Consider the following 19,643-nt stretch of genomic DNA (forward strand, 5'->3'; position numbering starts at 1 on the left):
GTTTGGAATGTGCATTGGAAGCAGTCTCTTCTGGTTCGGTTCCACAAATGCAATAAATTAACCACTACCATTCGAAGTAGGGATTCATTCAAATTGTTAAACAAGCGGCCGGTCAGCGGGGAGCTGCCTTACCGATAAAATGAACAGGGCAACAAAACGTAGTTCAAAACAAAACATTGGGCTTTAAAAATAATATGTGGTTTCATTTATATTGTTGCAGACAGGGAGGCGGTTGCATCTAAAATTAAACAAGGCTATGAAAACAATGCTCCTTCCAATTTACCAGTAACAGATTGGATAAGTGATGTTAGCCAAGTGCAAACAGATCTTACTTTCCACTGTGGAGAATGTCATATGCAAAATTGAGGAAGGGGGAAATTTGAAAGGAATCGAAAACGACACGTTCGTTTAAAATGCAGAAATACACGCATCCATACCTGCAAACAGAACTCACGCGTAGAGAGACTGACACTCGTAAACTAACACAATCACATCCATCATTCGTTACACACGCTCTCCCATCCAAGTTCCTCCCCTCGCCTCTCACTTGCGCGCCCGACCCCGTGCAATATATTGTTTTTTTTTTAGTTTATCTAAACTAAATAACAGCCGCCGTCGGCTGAGCCAAAAATCTTTCAGTATTGACAAATGCCATCTCAGCGCCAGTGTCCTTAACCCTGCCGCTGAGTCAATTGCAGTAAAGGCGAAATGAAGCAAGGCAGCTAGCTACACCTCCCGGTCGAACACTCTCTGATGAAAGTCTCCAAACCTTTGGAAAGAAAGTACGCAGAGTAATTGTGTTCTGGTGATTCTGCCGGGGAATCTTTGGACCGGGTCAGGCCAGTGACTGCGGAGAAGATGTCTTACACAAGCATTGAGAATTTGCTGAGGGCTGCCTTATTGTTTTGTCTGATGTCGCCAGGATTTCCTTACTCTTACTTTTCTATATCAGAACAAGATGAAAGGTACAGGTTTGTCATTAATATTTCATTTCTCATTCTCCCACCCCACGCCACCAACACCACTACTTCTAATAGCAATGTCAATTATGTTACAAAGTTTTGGGGTCATCCGCCCTCACAAATTCACGATTAATTAAATTTTATGAAGTTATTAAAGGCGCTTCCAGATCCAAGGGAAGGCACGGAGATTTGGTTCAGTAACTCATTTTTAATTGCCACCTGAAACACGACGTGTTTTTTTTAATCTTTAAGCAGAGAGACATGCCCGGAAACCAAAGTAATCTCAACCGAGTATCCATGTCGGAAAGCCAATGGAGAATTGGCGACCTGTTTCAGGTAAGCACCTTCAATCGGTCCCTTTCTGTAAACGCCACTTATCTGCCTTGCGATTACAATTGTTTAGCCGATTGTTATGTTATGTTATGTATCAACTATGTTGCTTCTGAGCCAATGCCTCTGATCGCCATCCCATTTAAAGTTTGGGGGCAAATGACAAGAGTTCCATCCCTAATTAGCAATATCCGAACAAAAAGTCGTTAAAAAAAGTCACCATGTGTGGGATGGAACTGCAGGTGTTGGTTTACACCGAAGATATAAGCAAAATGCTGGAGTAACTCAGCGGGACAGGCAACAGCTCTGGAGAGAAGGAATGGGTGATGTTTCGGGTCGAGACCCGTCTTCAGATTCAGAAGACTGAAGAAGGGTCTCGACACGAAACGTTACCCATTCCTTCTCTCCAGAGATGCTGCCCGTTGCTCCAGCATGTTGTGTCTATCTTAAAAAAAGTAAACCATCAGATTCCTGCATTTTCATTGTAAGATGTTAATTTTTTGCAAAAAGCACTTTTTATTTGTAAAGGAATTTTCATCATTGTAATTGTGCTGCATTGCTCCTGATGCTCTTCCACCCTACATACCAATCTGGCACTGGTACATGGGGTGATGCAGGACCTTCCTGACTCAATTGTACAATTTGCTATGGATTCCACCCCAGTGAGATGAAGCAGAGACCTGTGCATGGAATGTATCTGGAACAGATGCCACAACAAAATTCGGTTTGCTCAAAATGCAGAGCTATACAATGTATTTTATATCTGTGTGATGCCAGTTATTCTGTATCAATGCAAACTCTGGAAACCTATATTAAACACATCAGTTCTGGCTGGATTGGGTGCCACTGCTTCATTACATCTGAATTCAGTTGGAACCCTCTCTTTAATTTTGGTGAAAACTGAGATCCTTATTTTGCGAAAGATAACTGGTTTTGGACCAAAGTGATAATAGAAAGCATCTGCTTTGCAAAAGTGGTGCTTGTAAGTAGAGAGAATGTCAGTATGCAATTGGTAGTGTTCACATCTTATACATATTAAGTAGCCCAGACAGATACTACTGATTTATTGAAAATAATGTTTCATTTTATTTCTTAACAATTGCTTTAAAAGATTAACAGTATACATGAAATCCTTTCTATGTGGTGTTTTATTAGTTGATCAAAAGCTCAGTGTGCTTTCCCTTGCTGAATTAATGGACGGGAGTTATATTTTGTGGATTTTATGGTTTGATGAATGAAGGGGCAGTCTCAATGGGCCAGATGGTCTGCTCCTGCCTCTATTTCTAATGTCCCTAATATACATATACTGTTGTAACGAAACCAAATAAGCTTTGCAATTTTGCTGACTTTGTGGAAATTGATAACTACATGCTGGCAGCAAGTCTTCCGTGACTAACAATGCTCTTCAATTGAAGCTGATTCAGCCATTCTGCTCCCCAGCCTTTCAAACCCGTCAACTCTTTCTTTACTCCCAGAAATCACACTGGCACTTTGAAGTATGACTATCTGCAGTGTTCTGCCTTTGCTGATTGAGAAGCAAAGTACATGAAGAGTCTATCCGTTTGCTGAAGCTACTCTTAAAAATGCATCCATCTGTTGCATTGCAACTGTGAATTATTTGCAAATTTGGGATGGGGCTATGCTGAAGGGGGATGGGTGAACACAGCTTTAGTCACTTCTAACATGATTAAATTACTTTTTGGTTTGTCAGCATTTTTACATTTTCACAAACAATTTAAGGAATCTGCTAATCCATAAATGATGAGGTTGGAGCAACTCCATGTGGCTTCCCAAACCTTGCTGATATTTACTGAAAGATTGTATTAACATTGCTGTGCAGCCAATTCTTCCCGGTGATAAATTGCAATGGTACAATAACTTCCTTGGCTGTGATCTATCTGCCTTTTCACTCTTCCCCAATGTAATTCTTCACACTAGAGAAAGCAAGAATGATAACAGAGATAAGCTATGTCATTAATAGGAGTTGTCATGCATTGCATTCCAAGCACTGAGAATGTTTTCAAGACCTTACACACACACAGACCGCCACCTGCAGCAACTCAGTGTTGCATTCAGTCTGTAACTGCTAGACCACAAAATACTCAAAACCATTTATCTTAGACTGGACAGCAATCATTCAGTGTGCCCCCATAATAGGGAATGGGCAGTACAGTCAGAATTCCTGGTTTTGATCACCGTCCAGAAATCTCTACTGGAAAAGCACTTTGGTTTAAACATTGTATAAACATAGGGCTCTGAAGTCCATGATTCAAAAAACGGCAAATGCACATTTGTCTCTGCTCATTCACAAAGAACTATTTGTCAGGATAAAATAAAGCTGTTGTTTTCCATTAAACTGCAGTAAAGATATGAAGATAAAATTGGTAAATAAATTCTTAGATCTGGTTAGATTAAAAAAAATAATTCCTCAAGGTTTTATATCTAGCTAAATTGTAAATGTATTCATTTTAGAATTCTGAATTAACCTGATTTACTTTGCTGAGTTTGGGACCATTCTGAAATTGAATTTATTCAACATTGACGATGAGATATTTAACCCTAATTCCAAATAGCAACCACAACTCCTGTGCCAATCAAATAAATCACAGCTGATCTGGATTTCAAAAATATTTACCTCCCTTTGTTCCATATCTTTTGACATCCTTATTTATGCCAGTCTATAAAATCCCTTCAAGAAAATAAGATATTTTAAAAAAAACGTGTATTCTTTCTATGTACTTGAAATAGATTAGGTGGTACATTTTCCACTTTATAAATTAACACAAAGTGCTGGAGTAACTTAGTGGGTTAAGCAGCATTAATAGTAAGATTAAACGAGAACTTACCAGTTTGAAGTTTGATCTGTATTTTATGAGGAATTACGATGAGGGATTATGAGAAGAAGTCCGCCAGGACGCATGCGTGTCATTCTTCAAAGCAGTGGTGTGAAATCACAGATAACTGTAATGACTAAACATAGTAAGATTAGAGAAGAGGTACCAGTTAAGTATATGATCAGGGTGGGAGCGGAGGGCACGTAATCCCTCATCGTAACTCCTCATAAAATACAGATCAAACTTCAAACTGGTAAGTTCTCGTTTAATCTTACTATTTTACTTCGGAGTCACGTGAGTGACTACGTGAAGATTTTAAAGCTCTGTGATTTCATGCCGTGGAACGAGTCCATGCATCACGTCTGCCTTGACTGTGGGAGGAATTGTGTTAACATAATTTGGACATGAATTCGACATTGAAATCATAAAAATGTTTAACACAAGTTTATAACCCCTTTTTATGGGTTTAAATTAATTTACAGAACTTAAATTGTTTCTGCAAACGTTCCAGGTTTCATTACTGGTTTATTACAAAATAATTGGAATGTTTCCCCTCCAGACCATCCTGCTGCCTTGAGGATTTGGTCCATTGGTACATCCAACTGTATGCTGCCGATGTAGCTGCAGCCCTGGTGGAAAGAGATTTTTAAAATTTAGTATCCACCCCAGCCTGTGTTAGCAACTGTTTCAGCCATCTTGAGATGGTCTGGACCGTCACTCTTGGTGTGGTTGCTAGTGGCTGACCAAAAAGTGCCTTTTCATTGCCTCTTAGGATATTCGTTTTCTTCATGTATAACGACAGATGTCTTATTATACACAGACGGTCATCTGTTGGGTATGACCTAATTGTATATTGAGGCCTGCTGATCCCTTTTCTGTTCTGCTTACTATCTCATAAATATGAAACTTAATATTTTCTGTTGAGAAGTCATGTTGTCCAGTCTAGTGTTTGCAGTGACTGTATCCTCTGTGCCGTGACCATGACTGTTTAATGTCAGTCTGTGTAGGGACAGAACTGTTGCTGGAGACCAATTCCTGAGCATCTTCAGGATTATTTTCACATCCCATATTAGGGAGTATCTGGTTCCCCTCATAGGTTTTGTACCAGTGGGTGAGTCCCAACAGTGTAATGGTCTGTCCCCTGCCATAGGTAAGTCGATAGGGCACTTCTGGCGCAGTTGATGGCACTGTAACTGAGCCCCTCATCATAGTGGAGGCCTGCCAGATATTCCAGAACAGATTGGATGTTCATGTCTCTGATTCCATGTTTGATACCACTGGGAACCATGGTTGTGTAGGCCAATCGGGTACTGCCAATACCAGATGCAGAGTCTTGTTGTATTTCCTTAATACCCGACTGATGAGGCAGGAAAAGGAGGGAATGCGTAAAATAACTTGATAACTGGTGGTTAAGTCTGGATGCGAATAAATCGATATCTGGTGTTCCATGTTTTGCTGTGATATCAGCAAATACTATTTTATTCAACATCCATTTGGTGTTTTTCATTAAATTTGCGTGACCTGGTGTTTGCCACTGAATTTAGTCTTCCTGGTAGGTAAGTGGCTGATATCCAAATATCTCTCTGGATGCACCATTGCCAATTTGTATAGCCAGATTGTCACATGATGTTGATTTGTTTCCACCCTGTGGTAAATGTATGCTACCACGGTGGTATGGTATTGGTGGCTCCGCACCCAAGTGCACTGGCATCAGTTTGTAGTACCATGGAAAAGTTACTGACAATGCTTGGATGGGAACAAGGCCAGATGTTGTCTATCCACCATTTTAGTTCCATTTTAGCTTGATTGGTAGTTTCACAGATCTGTCAAAGTGACCTGCATAATTTAGAGTGCTTGTATTTTGCTCTCTGTATGTTTTGGTAATGTAGAGGTCCAAATTGTGTGGCTGGAAAGGCAGCCATCATTATGCCAATTACTTTAGCTACCAATCTGATGGATGGTTTGCTGATGTCAGTGAGGTTATTGCAAGCCTCTATTAAATCTCTAGCCTTTCCCTTAGGCAGAGTCACCGACATGTGAACTGAGTCAATGGTGAAACCCCAGGTCGTCCATAGTAGTGGAAGACGTTAGTTTAGATTTAACTGGATGAAAAATGAATCCCAGTTTTCCAAATAGCTTTTTTGTGGCTGTTACAGTTTGTTTGGCCAATTCCAAAGTTTTGCCCATAATGAGTATGTCATCTAAATATGCCATGACCATGTGTATACGTTTCCGTAGAAACGCTTGGGCTGGTTTCAAATTTTTGTGAACAGCCTGGGCTGATGCTAACCCATTTGGCAATACTTTATACTGTCTGAGTTGTCCCATCCAGTTAAATTTTGAGTAACATCTGTGGTCACCTCGTATAGGCACTGAATGGTAAGCATCTTTTAAATCGGTGCTGGCCATTGAAGTAACCTTAGGGAATTAATTGTTAAGCAGTAACAAAGGTATCTATTTTGTCAGATCTATGATGATGCGATGACCATCATCTTTTTTGTTTTTGATAAATATATTGGACACGAATTCTAATGGTTCGTGTTGAGTTTTCTCAATTACACCTTTTATGTGAAGCCGCTTCAGTTCAGCTTGCGCTTTTGATTTCCCTTTATCAGAAAGCACGAACATTCGGTTCAGTATATGTTGAACTGGAGGGCTGTACTTGTGTATAAACTCTGTTGTATATCCCTGGATACTGCTTAATCATGCTTCATGCATTCAGAAAAGAGTGTAATCTCCACCCAATCTCCGTGCCCACTGTATATTGTGGGGAACCAGACCCACCTACCTCTATAGTTACCAGTGGCAGGTTTACTTTTTGTAGGTTCTTCGCTGTTGTTGTAGCGCTGGGGTCTGGATTTTCGGTTTGGTTGGTGTTGGAGGTCCCGCATCTTCCAAGAAGGCCGGCCTGGGCCATGGCCTAAAAGATTCATGTTTTTGGGTACCGGTCCTTCGAGCTTTCACCAGTTTTGCTGGTGGGTGCGTGGGGGTGCTGGGTTCCAGTAGGTTCTCTTGTTCCTGCACCCCCTGCACACTTGTCTTTTCTTCTGCGGACCCCTCTTCTAGGTCAACCCAGAACTGACCCGCAGTGCTCCCCTCTGATGAGGTAGAAGCACTGTGCAGCCCTCAAAGAGGTACTGCTGTGGGTTTATCATAGGGCCCACAGTGACCCGACTCCATGTCCCGGAGTCTGTCACGTTGGAGCAAAGCTCCATACTGCTTCTTCCCGCTCCAGCGCTCTCGGGTGCTGGCCGCCGGCGGTTATTCAAAGTCGGACTCCTCTGAGTCCACGACCTTGTTTGTTTTGTGTCCAGCCTTTCCGCCCGGCCGCGTGGATCTGGCCGGTGCGGAGGCGACATTATGCACAGCTGATCCCACTACGGGTGATCCAAGTGCCGCTGGCTGCTGCTGGCTGCCCGCTGCTCCACGGTCCTCCTTCTCCAGCTTTGTCCTTACTGTCCTTCCGTGGAGTGGATATGGCCGGTGTGGAGGACATCTGGCACAGCTGATTCCATCTAGCCACCAGCTTTGTCGCAGCCCGTTGTTTCTGCACCTGCAATCAGCATGGAAATACAAAAAAGACCGCAGCTCTTACCTGCAGGTCCAAGTTAAAATCATTGCTACGGGTGAGCGTCGTTCCACCCCGTCTGCTGCCGTTATTAACTGGTCAAAAGTCAACGGCCCCATTTGAATGGTCTCCCACCCAGTCGTGGTGTTCTGGCCGGCGCGGGACCAAAAGTCGGCACTGCTCTTCCTATTACGGGAGATAAACGTGCCTTCAGCGGCTGCCGGCTGCCTGCAACTCCGCTGTCTTCCCCAGCCAGCTTCACTAGCAGCACTTGTGGACACTCCTTTGTCCAGCTTCCCCTCCTGTACAGACCCAGCGCGGGGAAACATTAGTTTTGCTCCCTCTCCAGCCCGGCCCGGTGCAGGAGCGAGTCGGGAGAGAAAGTCAGGCACAGCTATTCCCATTACGGGAGATAGCGTGCCTTAGGTTGCTGCTGCCGGCTGCCCGTGAATCCGCGGTTTATATCATGTCCGTTGGTTCTTGCAGCAGCTTTTCTCCTTTTGTCCCCTAATCTTAAAAAGGGGACAGAACACAAATACAACCCACTGTCTCTGTGGGTTGTTGGCTCCGATTTCCTCCACCCGTTTGGGGTGAAGTTTGGCACTCGCTCCCGTTATGGGAGATAGTGGTGCCGACGTCCGTTGCTGGCTGCCTGCTGCTGTTCAGCGCAGCTCGGCAGCCTTTCTGCAATCAAGAAAAAAGGTAAGGAAAATGTCTCTTACCTGTTGATGCTGGTTCTCAACCTGCCGTTCGGGAGGAACGTCCTTCCTCCCGCTGTGATTTCCGCAGCCCCACGGACCCATGTAGCGTAGGTCCTTGGGGCTGTTGTCCGAGTTTGTCGGATTGACGGCTCCGGAGTACTCCTTTGTCGGTGTTTTCTTCCCGGAGCTAAAGTCGCACGGACTCCCGCTAAGGGAGACTGTCGTGCCACCGGCCGTTGCTGGCTGCCTGCTGCTTGCAGACTCCTCCCCCGCCAGCTTTCAACAGCCTTCCTGTAGAAAAAGGTAAGTAAAGAAAACGACGTTCCCTTACCTACTGTTGCAGGTTCAAAAATCCTGCCATTTGGGAGGAACGTCCTTCCTCCCGACAATGACGAGTTGCAATGCGTGTAGCGCAATGCCACGCATGCGTCCTGGTGGGCTTCTTCACGTAGTCACTCACGTGACTCCGACGTAAAACTGGAGATTTCAATTGCTGTGATATTAATTAACAGAAAAGGCTGGTAAGTTGGATCAAAAAAAAGTTCTACAAATTACAAAGGATTCATTTCAAAATGAAGATGTTAAATGTCTAATGTGAGATAATTCATGATTAGATTTACAGCATAGAACATAGAACAGCACAGGAACATATCCTTTCGCCCACAAATGCCAAACATAATTCCAGGATAAACTAATCTTCTCTGCCTGCACATGATTCATATAAACGTCATTCCCTGCATATCCACGTGTCTTTCTAAAAGCCTTTTAAATGCTACTATCATATCTGCCTGCACCGCCTCTCCTGCCATGCATTCCAGGCACCCATCACTCTCTGTTTACAAAAAAACGCCCTACATATATCCCTGCCTGCTTTAAAAGATCCATCATTGCACATGTATCAAAGAATGCCTCCCCAGCTTGTCTGAATGACTACCTCACCTCGGTAGTCATGAAATGCTTTGAGAGGCTGGTCAAGAAACACATCTGCGCCTTCCTCCCTCGCAACATGGACCCGCTACAATTCGCATACCGTCCGAACAGATCCACGGATGATGCGGTCTCCCAGGTTCTGCACACCGCTCTATCTCACCGTGACAGCCAGAAGAGGGGCTACGTGAGGATGCTGTTCATAGACTTCAGTTCAGCCTTCAACACGATAGTCCCCACCAGACTTGCTGAGACCGACTGTACTCCCTGTACACACATGACTGTGTGGCTAGGTTCAGCTCCAACTCTATAATCAAGTTTGCTGATGACACTGTGGTGGTGGGCCTGATCTCAGACAACGATGAGAAGGCCTACCGGGAAGAGGTGGCTGATCTAGCACTCTGGTGTCAGGACAACAGCCTCCTCTTGAATGCCAAAAACTCTAAGGAGCTGATTGTGGACTTTAGGAGGGCACAACATCCGAGGATGTACACACCACTGAAGATAAATGAGGATACTGTGGATAGGGTGAGCTGTGACCTGGGAGTCCACATCTCTGAGGATCTGACATGGACATCACACGCTGCTGCACTGGTGAGTAAGGCATGGCAGCGCCTTTACCACCTCAGGCAATTGAGGAAATTCAGAGTGTCTCTGAGGATCCTCCAGTGCTTCTACTCAGCAGCTGTGGAAAGCATGTTGTCCGGAAACATCACTGGTTTGGGAATTGCTCTGCCCAGGACAAGAAGGCTCTGCAGAGAGTAGTGCATTCGGCCAAACGCACTATGGGAACTACACTCGCCCCCCCTGCAGGAACTATACATCAGAAGGTGCAGATCCAGAGCCAGCAACATTATGGGGGACCCCTTCCACCCCAGCAACGGCCTGTTCCAGCTGCTACGGCCAGGCAAACGCCTCCGCTGTCATGCTGTGAAAACAGAGAGGATGAGAAGGAGTTTCTTCCCAGAGGCCATTAGGACTGTAAACTCCTATCTCACCAGGGACTAACTTATTGTACCAATTTACTGTTGTGTGGTGTCTTGTTAAAATTGCTGTTTTTCCTTTTTTCCCCAACAAATATGTAATTACTGATTCTGTTCCATTCTGTTTTGTAGTTTTTTTGCACAATCCGCAAGCATTGAAACTTTTCATTTCACTGCACATCTCGTATGTGTATGTGACGAATAAACTTGACTTGAGTTGACTTGAAACATTATCCCTTTCACCTTAAACCTAGCTTGCAGTGTAGCTGCTTGCAGTGTAGCTGCTGCTGCTGGCGCTGACAAAAGCGGCCACGGTGTACTGCTCCTTGCTGTTTTGTATGTGTTTGTTCGCCTGTGTCATCTGTGAAAACCCTATAAAGATTCATTAATGTATTATTATTATTAATGTTTAGTGTTTTCTGAGTCATTCGTAACTGTCACTGTATGTCATGTTGTTACTTGTGGGCGGAGCACCAAGGCAAATTCCTTGTATGTGAATACTTGGCCAATAAACTTACTTACATACTTACTATACCTTCTAGTCTTTGACATTTCCACTGTGAGCAAAATGTTTTGACTGTCTACCATATCCCTGCCTTTCATAATTGTACATATTTATAACAGGTCCCACTCAACCACTGGTGTTCCAGAGAAAACTATGCAAGCCTGTACAAGTGTTTCTTAGTATTAATACCCTCTAAGCCAAGCAGCATTCTGGTAAATCACCTCTGCACCCTCACCAAAGCCCTTATCTTGTGATGGGAAATAAGTGAGCATTGAAAAAGGAGTAGGAAATGTATGTGAAAATGTTAACAGAGAAGAAGAAAATATAATGAAAAATCAGGGTGATGGATTGGGGGAGGCAAATAATAGAACCTCTAAAATGAGATGAGCAATTATATAAACTAATATTGTACAACAATAATGGTATTTAAAACATATTTTTAATTGAGCACAGGATAATAAAATCTAATAAAAGTGAAGAACAAAGTGAACACATAAAATTTCAAAGGCAAATAATGTTAATAAAAGGAACATTAGGACAGGGTTAGTTCCATATATTCAGTATAAGGGTAGCGGAGGAATGTACAGTAAGAGAGAACTTGAAAGGATTAGAAAATAAAGTTTAAAACGATCAAGAGAAACTATGAAGCAAATTTATCAAGGACTATTGAACAGGATTTTTGGTCATCCAGTATAAGAAATGTGTTGTTACGGTGGAAAGGGTGCAGTGAAGATTTATGAGGAAGTTACTAGGGATAGGTTGAGCAGGCTAGGACTTTATTAGGAGTGCAGGAGGATGAGGGTGATCGTATAGAGGAGTATAAAATCATGAGAGCAATAGATAGGGTAAATGCATAGACTCTTTTACCCAGAATAGGAGGTATCAAGAATCAGAAAACATAGATTTAAGGTGAGAGGAGAAAGATTTAATAAGAACCTTAAGGGCCTATCCCACCAGCAAGCGATTGTATGCGTCTAGCGCAACGAAACGTGGTGGCTTGAGGCGTACGGCATCGCGGGGCCGGTCCCACTTCCAACCGCGGAGGCGTCTGGAGTTGTGCGGGGCTGGTCCCGACATCATACTCACCAATCAGCTGGGCAGGAGGCAGGCCGACTGAATTGGGACGTCGCACGACGTCGGGCGGTTACGTCATCACGCAACGGCACGCCGGGCGGTGACGCCATCGTGCAACACCACGCGTTAGGCATACGCCATCAAGATGCTGTGTACGGCGTCAAGACGCTGAGTACGGCGTCGAGACGCTATGTACGCCCGTCGAGGCGCTGCATACAGTCTCAATGCGGCTGCGGGCTGACAGGTCGTTGCCGCGCGGAATTTTTGTCATTGTAAGTTTTTCAGTGCCCCGCGCGATGTCGGGACCAGCCCCACACAACTCCATACGGCTCCGGCGATCGAAGTGGCACCGGCCCCACGAGGCTGTATGGCTCAAGCGACCACGTTAGGTCGCGCTAGCCGCGTGCAGTCGCATACTCGTGGGACAGGCCCTTCAAGGGCAACTGTTTCACACAAACTGTGGTAGGTATATGGAATGAACTTGCAGAGGAGGTACTTGAGGCACATACTATCACAGAGTTAAAAATAAACATTTGGACAGATACATGGATAGGATAGGTTTAAAAGGATATGAGACAAATGCAGGCAGGTGGGACTAGATTAGATGGGGCATATTGGTGAGCGTGGGCAAATTAGGCTGGCGCCCATTTCCATTCTCTATGTATGACTCTCAAATAGTGAAATAAATAAAATAAATTTAGGTAAATTAGGAAAGGGGAGATTAGGATTAGATAGGATAATATCAGTATGGAATATCAGTAGGGAAATGGCAGAAATATATATTTACTTGCTTGCTCTGGTATTTACCAAGGAGATTGAACAGTAGGCGTGACATTGTATGATGAATCAAGCAATGAAGCCCAAGCATTTAAGAGAGAACAAAGAAATACATTAAATAATAGAAACCAGCACAGAGATTGAAGCACTTGGTCCAGATGGATTGCATCAACAATTTAAAATGGATCAAGGAAAGAGATAACAGAGCCAATATTACTCACATTTAATAATTTGTGAGAAAATTCCAAATTTAGGGGGACTGATGGAGACCAGAATTGGAAAAGAATATCTTGGAATAAGGACGATGTCTGTGATATTTGAGGTTAATCACCCCTGTCCTGGAACATCACTGCAGGAGTTCCTTAGGGCCGTATCATCCAATGAATGTGCAATGTTCAATTCTATTTGTGCCTCCTCGCCAAAGAGGCAGGGTTGGGAGAACTTTGCAAAAATAACTACTCCAGTGTCTAAGTGCCTGCTGTTGTTGCTCATTGCCTCTTAAGTGCTAAAGAGGAATGGTTCTCAGCAAGATTAAATAAATAGCAATCGATGTCTTGTGGAAAAAATTGAGTTTATTAGGTCCTGAATGAAATTAAACATCTGATGACAAATGATGAGTAGGTCCCACATTTTTCTCCAGTGACCCTCTCACATATAAGGTTTTCTTCACTCATGTCTCTTTCTTCCTGTCTCTTTTTGTAATCCTGAAGAGTTTGTGAATCTTTCTTCCTCCTTTTTGGCATTACCCTGCAATCCTCAGAAAACGTCCATTCAAAAATGTCCATGTAGGATCTTGAATGGCATCCATTTGATTTCATTGACCAGTGAATAAAAATGTTGTTGGCTCTTAAGACCATTGACAAACAGTCTAGGACCTGAAATGTTAACTCTTTTCATAGAAGCAGCCGACCTCAATGAGTTCAATGATTTAATGATACTTAATTGTCACATGTATCTAGATACGGTGAAATGCTTTGTTTTGCATACGACAAAGTTACAAAACATCACCAAACAGCCCTATCTTCCGACTGCCATTGCACGTGGCAGCAGGCGGCCCCCCCGCTGGGTGCCCCTTCATTCTCGGCAACTCCCCGCCGAGTCCCCACTTCCCCCTCGCCACCCCACTGCCCGGGTCTCCCCTCATTCTCGACGGCCCCCCATCGGGGCTCGCTTTCATTCTCGGCGGCCTCCAAGCAGGTCACCACATCGTTCTCAGCGTCTCCACGCTGGGTCCCTCCTGACTATTTCCAGTATCCTCTGTTATTATAATGGACCTGGGATTGACCTGGGTTACTTCAATGAAGAGATATACAGAATAGTGAAAGGCTTAGATAGAGTGGATGTGGAGAGGATGCTTCCACTGGTGTGAGAGTCTATGACCAGAGGTCATAGCCTCTGAATTAAAGGACATTAGATTTAGATTAGATTAGATATAATTTATTGTCACACAACCAGGCTGGTGGAAATTTGGGTTGTCTGCAGCGATTCAATAATAAAGAACACACAACCACAATAAAACTGTAACACAAACATCCACCACAGCATTCATCACTGTGGTGGAAGGCACAAAATTTGGCCAGTCCTCCTCCATTTCCCCCCGTGGTCAGGACCAGAGTCCAGAGTCAGTCCAGGATCGGCTCTTCCTCACCGGAGACCGCGGCTTTAAGTTGTTGTAGGCCGCAGACCGGCGGTCAAGATTTAAGTCCCCGCCGCAGCCAGAAGCACCGTAGACTGCAGGCCGGCGGTCGAAGCTCCCCTCCAGGGGTGATGGTAAGTCCATGCCGGCCCCGCGGTAGAAGTTGGGTCCCCAACTTGAGATCCCGGGCTGTAGACGCCGCACCAGCTGGAGCTCTGCAGACTTCAGGCTGCGACTTCAGGCTGCCGGCTGCCCCGGGCCAGCCAAACGGAGCGCTCCCCTCCAGCGAGGGCTCACCCGCTCCACGCCGAGAGTCCACGCTGCGCCCGCCGCTGAAGCCCCGGGCGCATTTCCAGGAAAGGCCGCGCCGATCCTTGATGTTAGGCCACGGGGGAGGCGACCTGGAAAAACTCGCCTCTCCATGGAGGAGGCGACCGAAGCGGTTTCCCCCTTACCCCCCCACACCACCCCCCACATAAAACACACAAAGAAACATTAAATACAGGAAGGAGAAGAGGAGGAATTTCTTTAGTCAGAGGGTGGTGAGTGTGGAATTCTTTGTCACAGAAGGCTGTGGAGGTTTAGTCAGTAGATATATTTAAGGCAGAGATAGATAGAGTCTTTCTTAGTACAGGTGTCAGAGGTTATGGAGAGAAGGTAGGAGAATAGGGTTATGAGGGAGAGATAGATCAGCCATGATTGAATGGTGGAGTAGATTTGATGGGCCAAATGGCCTAATTCTGCTCCTATCACAGGTCATAGTTTAAGGGGTCACAGTTTAAGGATAAGGGGGAAATCTTTTAGGACCGAGATGAGAAAAACATTTTTCACAGAGAGTGGTGAATCTGTACAATTCTCTACCACAGAAGGTAGTTGAGGCCAGTTCATTGGCTATATTTAAGAGGGAGTTAGATGTGGCCCTTGTGGCTAAAGGTATCAGGGGGTATGGAGAGAAGGCAGGTACAGGATACTGAGTTGGATGATCAGCCATGATCATATTGAATGGCAGTGCAGGCTCAAAGGGCCAAATGGCCTACTCCTGCGCCTATTTTCTATGTTTCTATGTTTCTATCACATGATCTTATGATCTTATGCATAATTATTTTTGCGCATCTACTGCTTGTCCTCAGATAATTATAAGATTAAAGATCCTTATAGAAATTAATATCAACACAAAATAATATAAATACTATCTGTAATGTGTTGCCAGAGGAAGTAGTTGAGGCAGGTAGAATAACCATTTTTAAAATACATTTGGATAGGTACATAAATAGGAAAGGTTGTGAGGAATATAGAATGAACATAGAGCAGGACAGCACAAGAACAGGCTCTTCAGCTCACAATGTCTGTGCCGACATGATGCCAAGACCACCACTTATTTACCTGCATATAACCCATATCCCTCCATTCCAAAAGAGTCTGAAGAAGGGTCTCAACCCGAAACATCACCCATTCTTTCTCTCTATAGATGCTGCCTGTCCCGCTGAGTTACTCCAGCATTTTGTGTCTATCTTCCCTCCATTCCCTGCCTATACAAAAGTCTTTAAAATGCCACACAAGTATCTGCTTCAACCATCAGCCCAGGCAGCGCATTCCAGGCACCCTCGGTGTAAAAAACCTACCTCACGCTCTCATTTAAATTTTGCCCCTTTCACCTCAAAGCTATTCTCTCTAGACTTTGATTTTTCCATCCTGGGAAAAAAATTCAGACTGTGTACATTCTCTACGGCTCTCATAATTTTATATACCTCTATTGGGCCTCCCCATAATGTCTGGCGTTCCAGAGAAAACAATTAGCGGCGACTAGAATGAAGCCGCCATGGAGGGTAGCGAGAATTCTCGTGCCATAGGTGGGTCGCCAGGAGGTTCTAATGGGTTGCCAGGAGGTCGAAGGTTCTCAGAGGTTCTTGTAGGTTGTAGCCAGTGCTGATTGGTGAATTTCATTGGCTCATTGGGAAAAAAAAGATAAGCAGTAGTTTTCAGAACCAAGGATAACCGACCGGTAATGTTAAATGTCCGCCGAGCTTCACAGCCGTATATCTCTAGCTTCTTAAAAGTTGTCTCCATTCCTTCTCCCCCCTTCTCCCCCCTCTCCCTCCCCCTTTCCCCCCTGTTTTAAAGGACTTACCATACACTGTGCTTTAGCTGTCTTTAGTGCCAACCTTCCTGTTCATCGGGTGTGTGTCTGTATCACCTTGGCTTTGTACCGTGTGAATTTTTTAGACAGCTCTCCCCCCGCTTGCCCAGTCCCCCGCCTGCATAACGGGCTGGTGAAGGAAGTGATGTGTTTGTGTGTGTATGGTCCACTCTGACAGTCGTCGTTCCAGATGCCGGTTTTTCAGGCGACTGCCAGCAACATGACAGTCGCCGGCAGCCTGCTAAAAAGTCGCTGAAGTGGGTCAGGCCGATTAGTCTCATAAAATCCTGCATTCGGTAAGTAGTTTTTAGCTGACTGAAATGCATCAGGAATTAAAATATTTAAAAGACATTTGGACAGGTTCATGGATAGGAGAGATTTAAAGGAACATGGGACAAAAAGCAGGCAAATGGGACAAGAATGGGACAAGAACAGAAAGGTACCTTAGTGGGACTGAAAGGTTTGTTTCCATGCTGTGTAATTCTTTAACTCTAACTCTATGAATTTGAGGATGCTATTTTCATCGTGGTGAGTTGAGCATTGGCATGTTTCATTTAGGCCATGTCCAGCAGTGAGTTGAATGAATTAGACTAAAGCCTTTGTTGCACGGTCAGAAGGTCAGAATTGGGATAGATATTAATTCCTATCTCACCACATGAGAAGCCAGCTAAAGATGAACTGGCTGGATAGATTCTGTTACCTGGGAACCTACTATGACAGAATTCCAATCACTCACTTCTGTTTGCTGAGAAAATAAAGAACATTTTCTTTGCAAGTGAAGGAATGCTCAGAGTTTTGTGCGTAATTAAGGCTTTATTACTTGGTGAGTAGTAGGGTAATCGGTGATATTATTGAGGAGTACTAAATTATGAAGGTAGTTGATGGGGTGAATGTACAGAATCTTTTTACTCGGGATTGGAGAAATAAAGACCCAGAAGGCATAGATTTAAGGTGAGAGGGGAAAGATTCACTAAAACCTGATAGACAACTTTTTCACTCAGAGAATGGTGGATGTATGGAACAAGCTGCCGGAGGAGGAATTGGAGGCAGGTACAATAACAACATGTAAAAGGCACTTGGACAGGTACATGGATAGGAAAGGTTAAGAGAGATATAGACCAAATGCGGGAAAATGGGACTAACTTAGATGGGGCATCCTGGTTAGCATGAACGAGTTGGAGTGAGTGGCCTATTTTGCTACTGTATGACTATGATTCTAATTCCCAATGTGTTAGATGAGATTGCTATGTTTGGAACAAGCAACACATATTAACAGTTGAGATTTATGCACATGCTAACTTTCTTTATCAAAAGGACCAAGATCTTGGTGAGAAGTGGCTGGTCAGATATTAAATCATTTGATACGTATGTTGCTGTGTGAGTCCCCTGTAAGAATGTTGTGCAGTATTAGTATTCCAGAGTGAGAATAATGGATAGCGGGGAGAGAAAAGTATAAGGGAGGCGAACTGAAGCTTTCTTATACAGCTTAGAGAGCCCTCCTTCTTGCCCAACCCATAAAACAAACTTATTTTTTATTGTAACTGTACTTTTTTGGTTTCTTCGTGTCCTGGTAGATTTAGCCTGCTGTGAAAATCATCCCTGCGGCACCTCTCCAGTGTTATAGTAGCTAAGTTTATGAAATCCTGTCCCCAGCATGGAACTTCGCCTTCCATCCAGTTAATAATGAAACTGTGCAAGGAAATACCTTTGTAATGAGGGGGATTCAACATCTGTAATCATTTCTGGCAAAATATGTAAGTAACAAAAGACCACAATGTAAAATTAGTTGGCCGGATGGGGAGAGAAAGGGGTGAGAACGTTCCTTACTCTATTCTGCTGTGCCATGCCTTGCTCGAACAATGGAGGGCATCTATATGTAGAATAGAATAGAATAGAATGGAATGAACTTCCAGCAATTTCTCATTGATAAAAATACATCTAGTGTTTCTCCTGAACACATCATCAGTGTTGTAACATAGAAACATAGAAAATAGGTGCAGGAGTAGGCCATTCGGCCCTTCGAGCCTGCACCGCCATTCAATATGATCATGGCTGATCATCCAACTCAGTATCCTGTACCTGCCTTCTCTCTATACCCCATGATCCCTTTAGCCACAAGGGCCACATCTAACTCCCTCTTAAATATAGCCAATGAACTGGCCTCAACTACCTTCTGTGGCAGAGAATTCCAGAGATTCACCTCTCTCTGTGTGAAAAATGTTTTCCTCAACTCGGTCCTAAAAGATTTCCCCCTTATCCTTAAACTGTGACCCCTTGTTCTGGACTTCCCCAACATCGGGAACAATCTTCCTGCATCTAGCCTGTCCAACCCCTTAAGAATTTTGTAAGTTTCTATAAGATCCCCCCTCAATCTTCTAAATTCTAGCGAGTACAAGCCGAGTTTATCCAGTCTTTCTTCATATGAAAGTCCTGACATTCCAGGAATCAGTCTGGTGAACCTTCTCTGTACTCCCTCTATGGCACGAATGTGGCACGAATGTCTTTCCTCATATTAGGAGACCAAAACTGTATGCAATACTCCAGATGTGGTCTCACCAAGACCCTGTACAACTGCAGTAGAAACTCCCTGCTCCTATACTCAAATCCTTTTGCTATGAATGCTAACATACCATTCGTATTAGTAACCTGGGGCCATTGGGTGTTCGGATCTTTCAACATCAGACACCCCCACCCAGGCGACCCAGCTGTGGTTGATCAGACCATGACTTGTGTTTTCAACAATAATTTTTCTAAAAATTTGTTGAATTTTGTTGGTAGAGTTCATTCCTTTGACAGAAATATTTACTTCACTTGTTGTTTGTAGTCTGAACATTTAAATGGTCCAAACTTCCACATACTGATAATAAATTAAAGCAGCCCACTGTAAGGTCACAAACAATGCCAGCACTATGGAATACACTTGTAAAAACCTGAGAAAGTAACTTGGAGGCCTATCTACATGAAGAGTAAACTACTGCACTTATGGCAGGGCAAGAGGAATTGCACATAGTCCCATAAGGTCATAAGGAATAGGAGTAGACTTAGGCCATTCGGCCCATCAAGTCTACTCCGCCATTCAATCATGGCTGATCTATCTCTCCCTCCTAACCCCATTCTCCTGCCTTCTTCCCATATCCCCTGACACCTGTACTAATCAAGAATCTATCTATCTCTGTCTTAAAAATATCCACTGACGGTCTCCACAGCCT

At 44.0% G+C, this 19,643-nt stretch overlaps 1 protein-coding gene across 2 annotated transcripts in view; it reads left to right on the forward strand.

Annotated features, from left to right (window-relative positions):
* The first annotated feature begins 562 nt into the window (after positions 1–562).
* The window catches only part of ccbe1 (collagen and calcium binding EGF domains 1), a 368,764-nt gene continuing 349,683 nt past the window's right edge, over positions 563–19,643 (forward strand). The window contains exons 1-2 of one of the 2 annotated variants that reach the window (XM_033032755.1): positions 563–965; positions 1,218–1,298. In XM_033032755.1, the coding sequence (XP_032888646.1) occupies positions 859–965; positions 1,218–1,298 (188 nt within the window). In that variant the 5' untranslated portion in view covers positions 563–858. Of the gene's footprint in view, positions 966–1,214; positions 1,299–19,643 lie in introns of both variants that reach the window. The other variant, XM_033032747.1, reaches the window with a different exon arrangement.

Source organism: Amblyraja radiata, chromosome 1, assembly GCF_010909765.2.
Source record: "Amblyraja radiata isolate CabotCenter1 chromosome 1, sAmbRad1.1.pri, whole genome shotgun sequence".
Taxonomy (NCBI): domain Eukaryota; kingdom Metazoa; phylum Chordata; class Chondrichthyes; order Rajiformes; family Rajidae; genus Amblyraja; species Amblyraja radiata.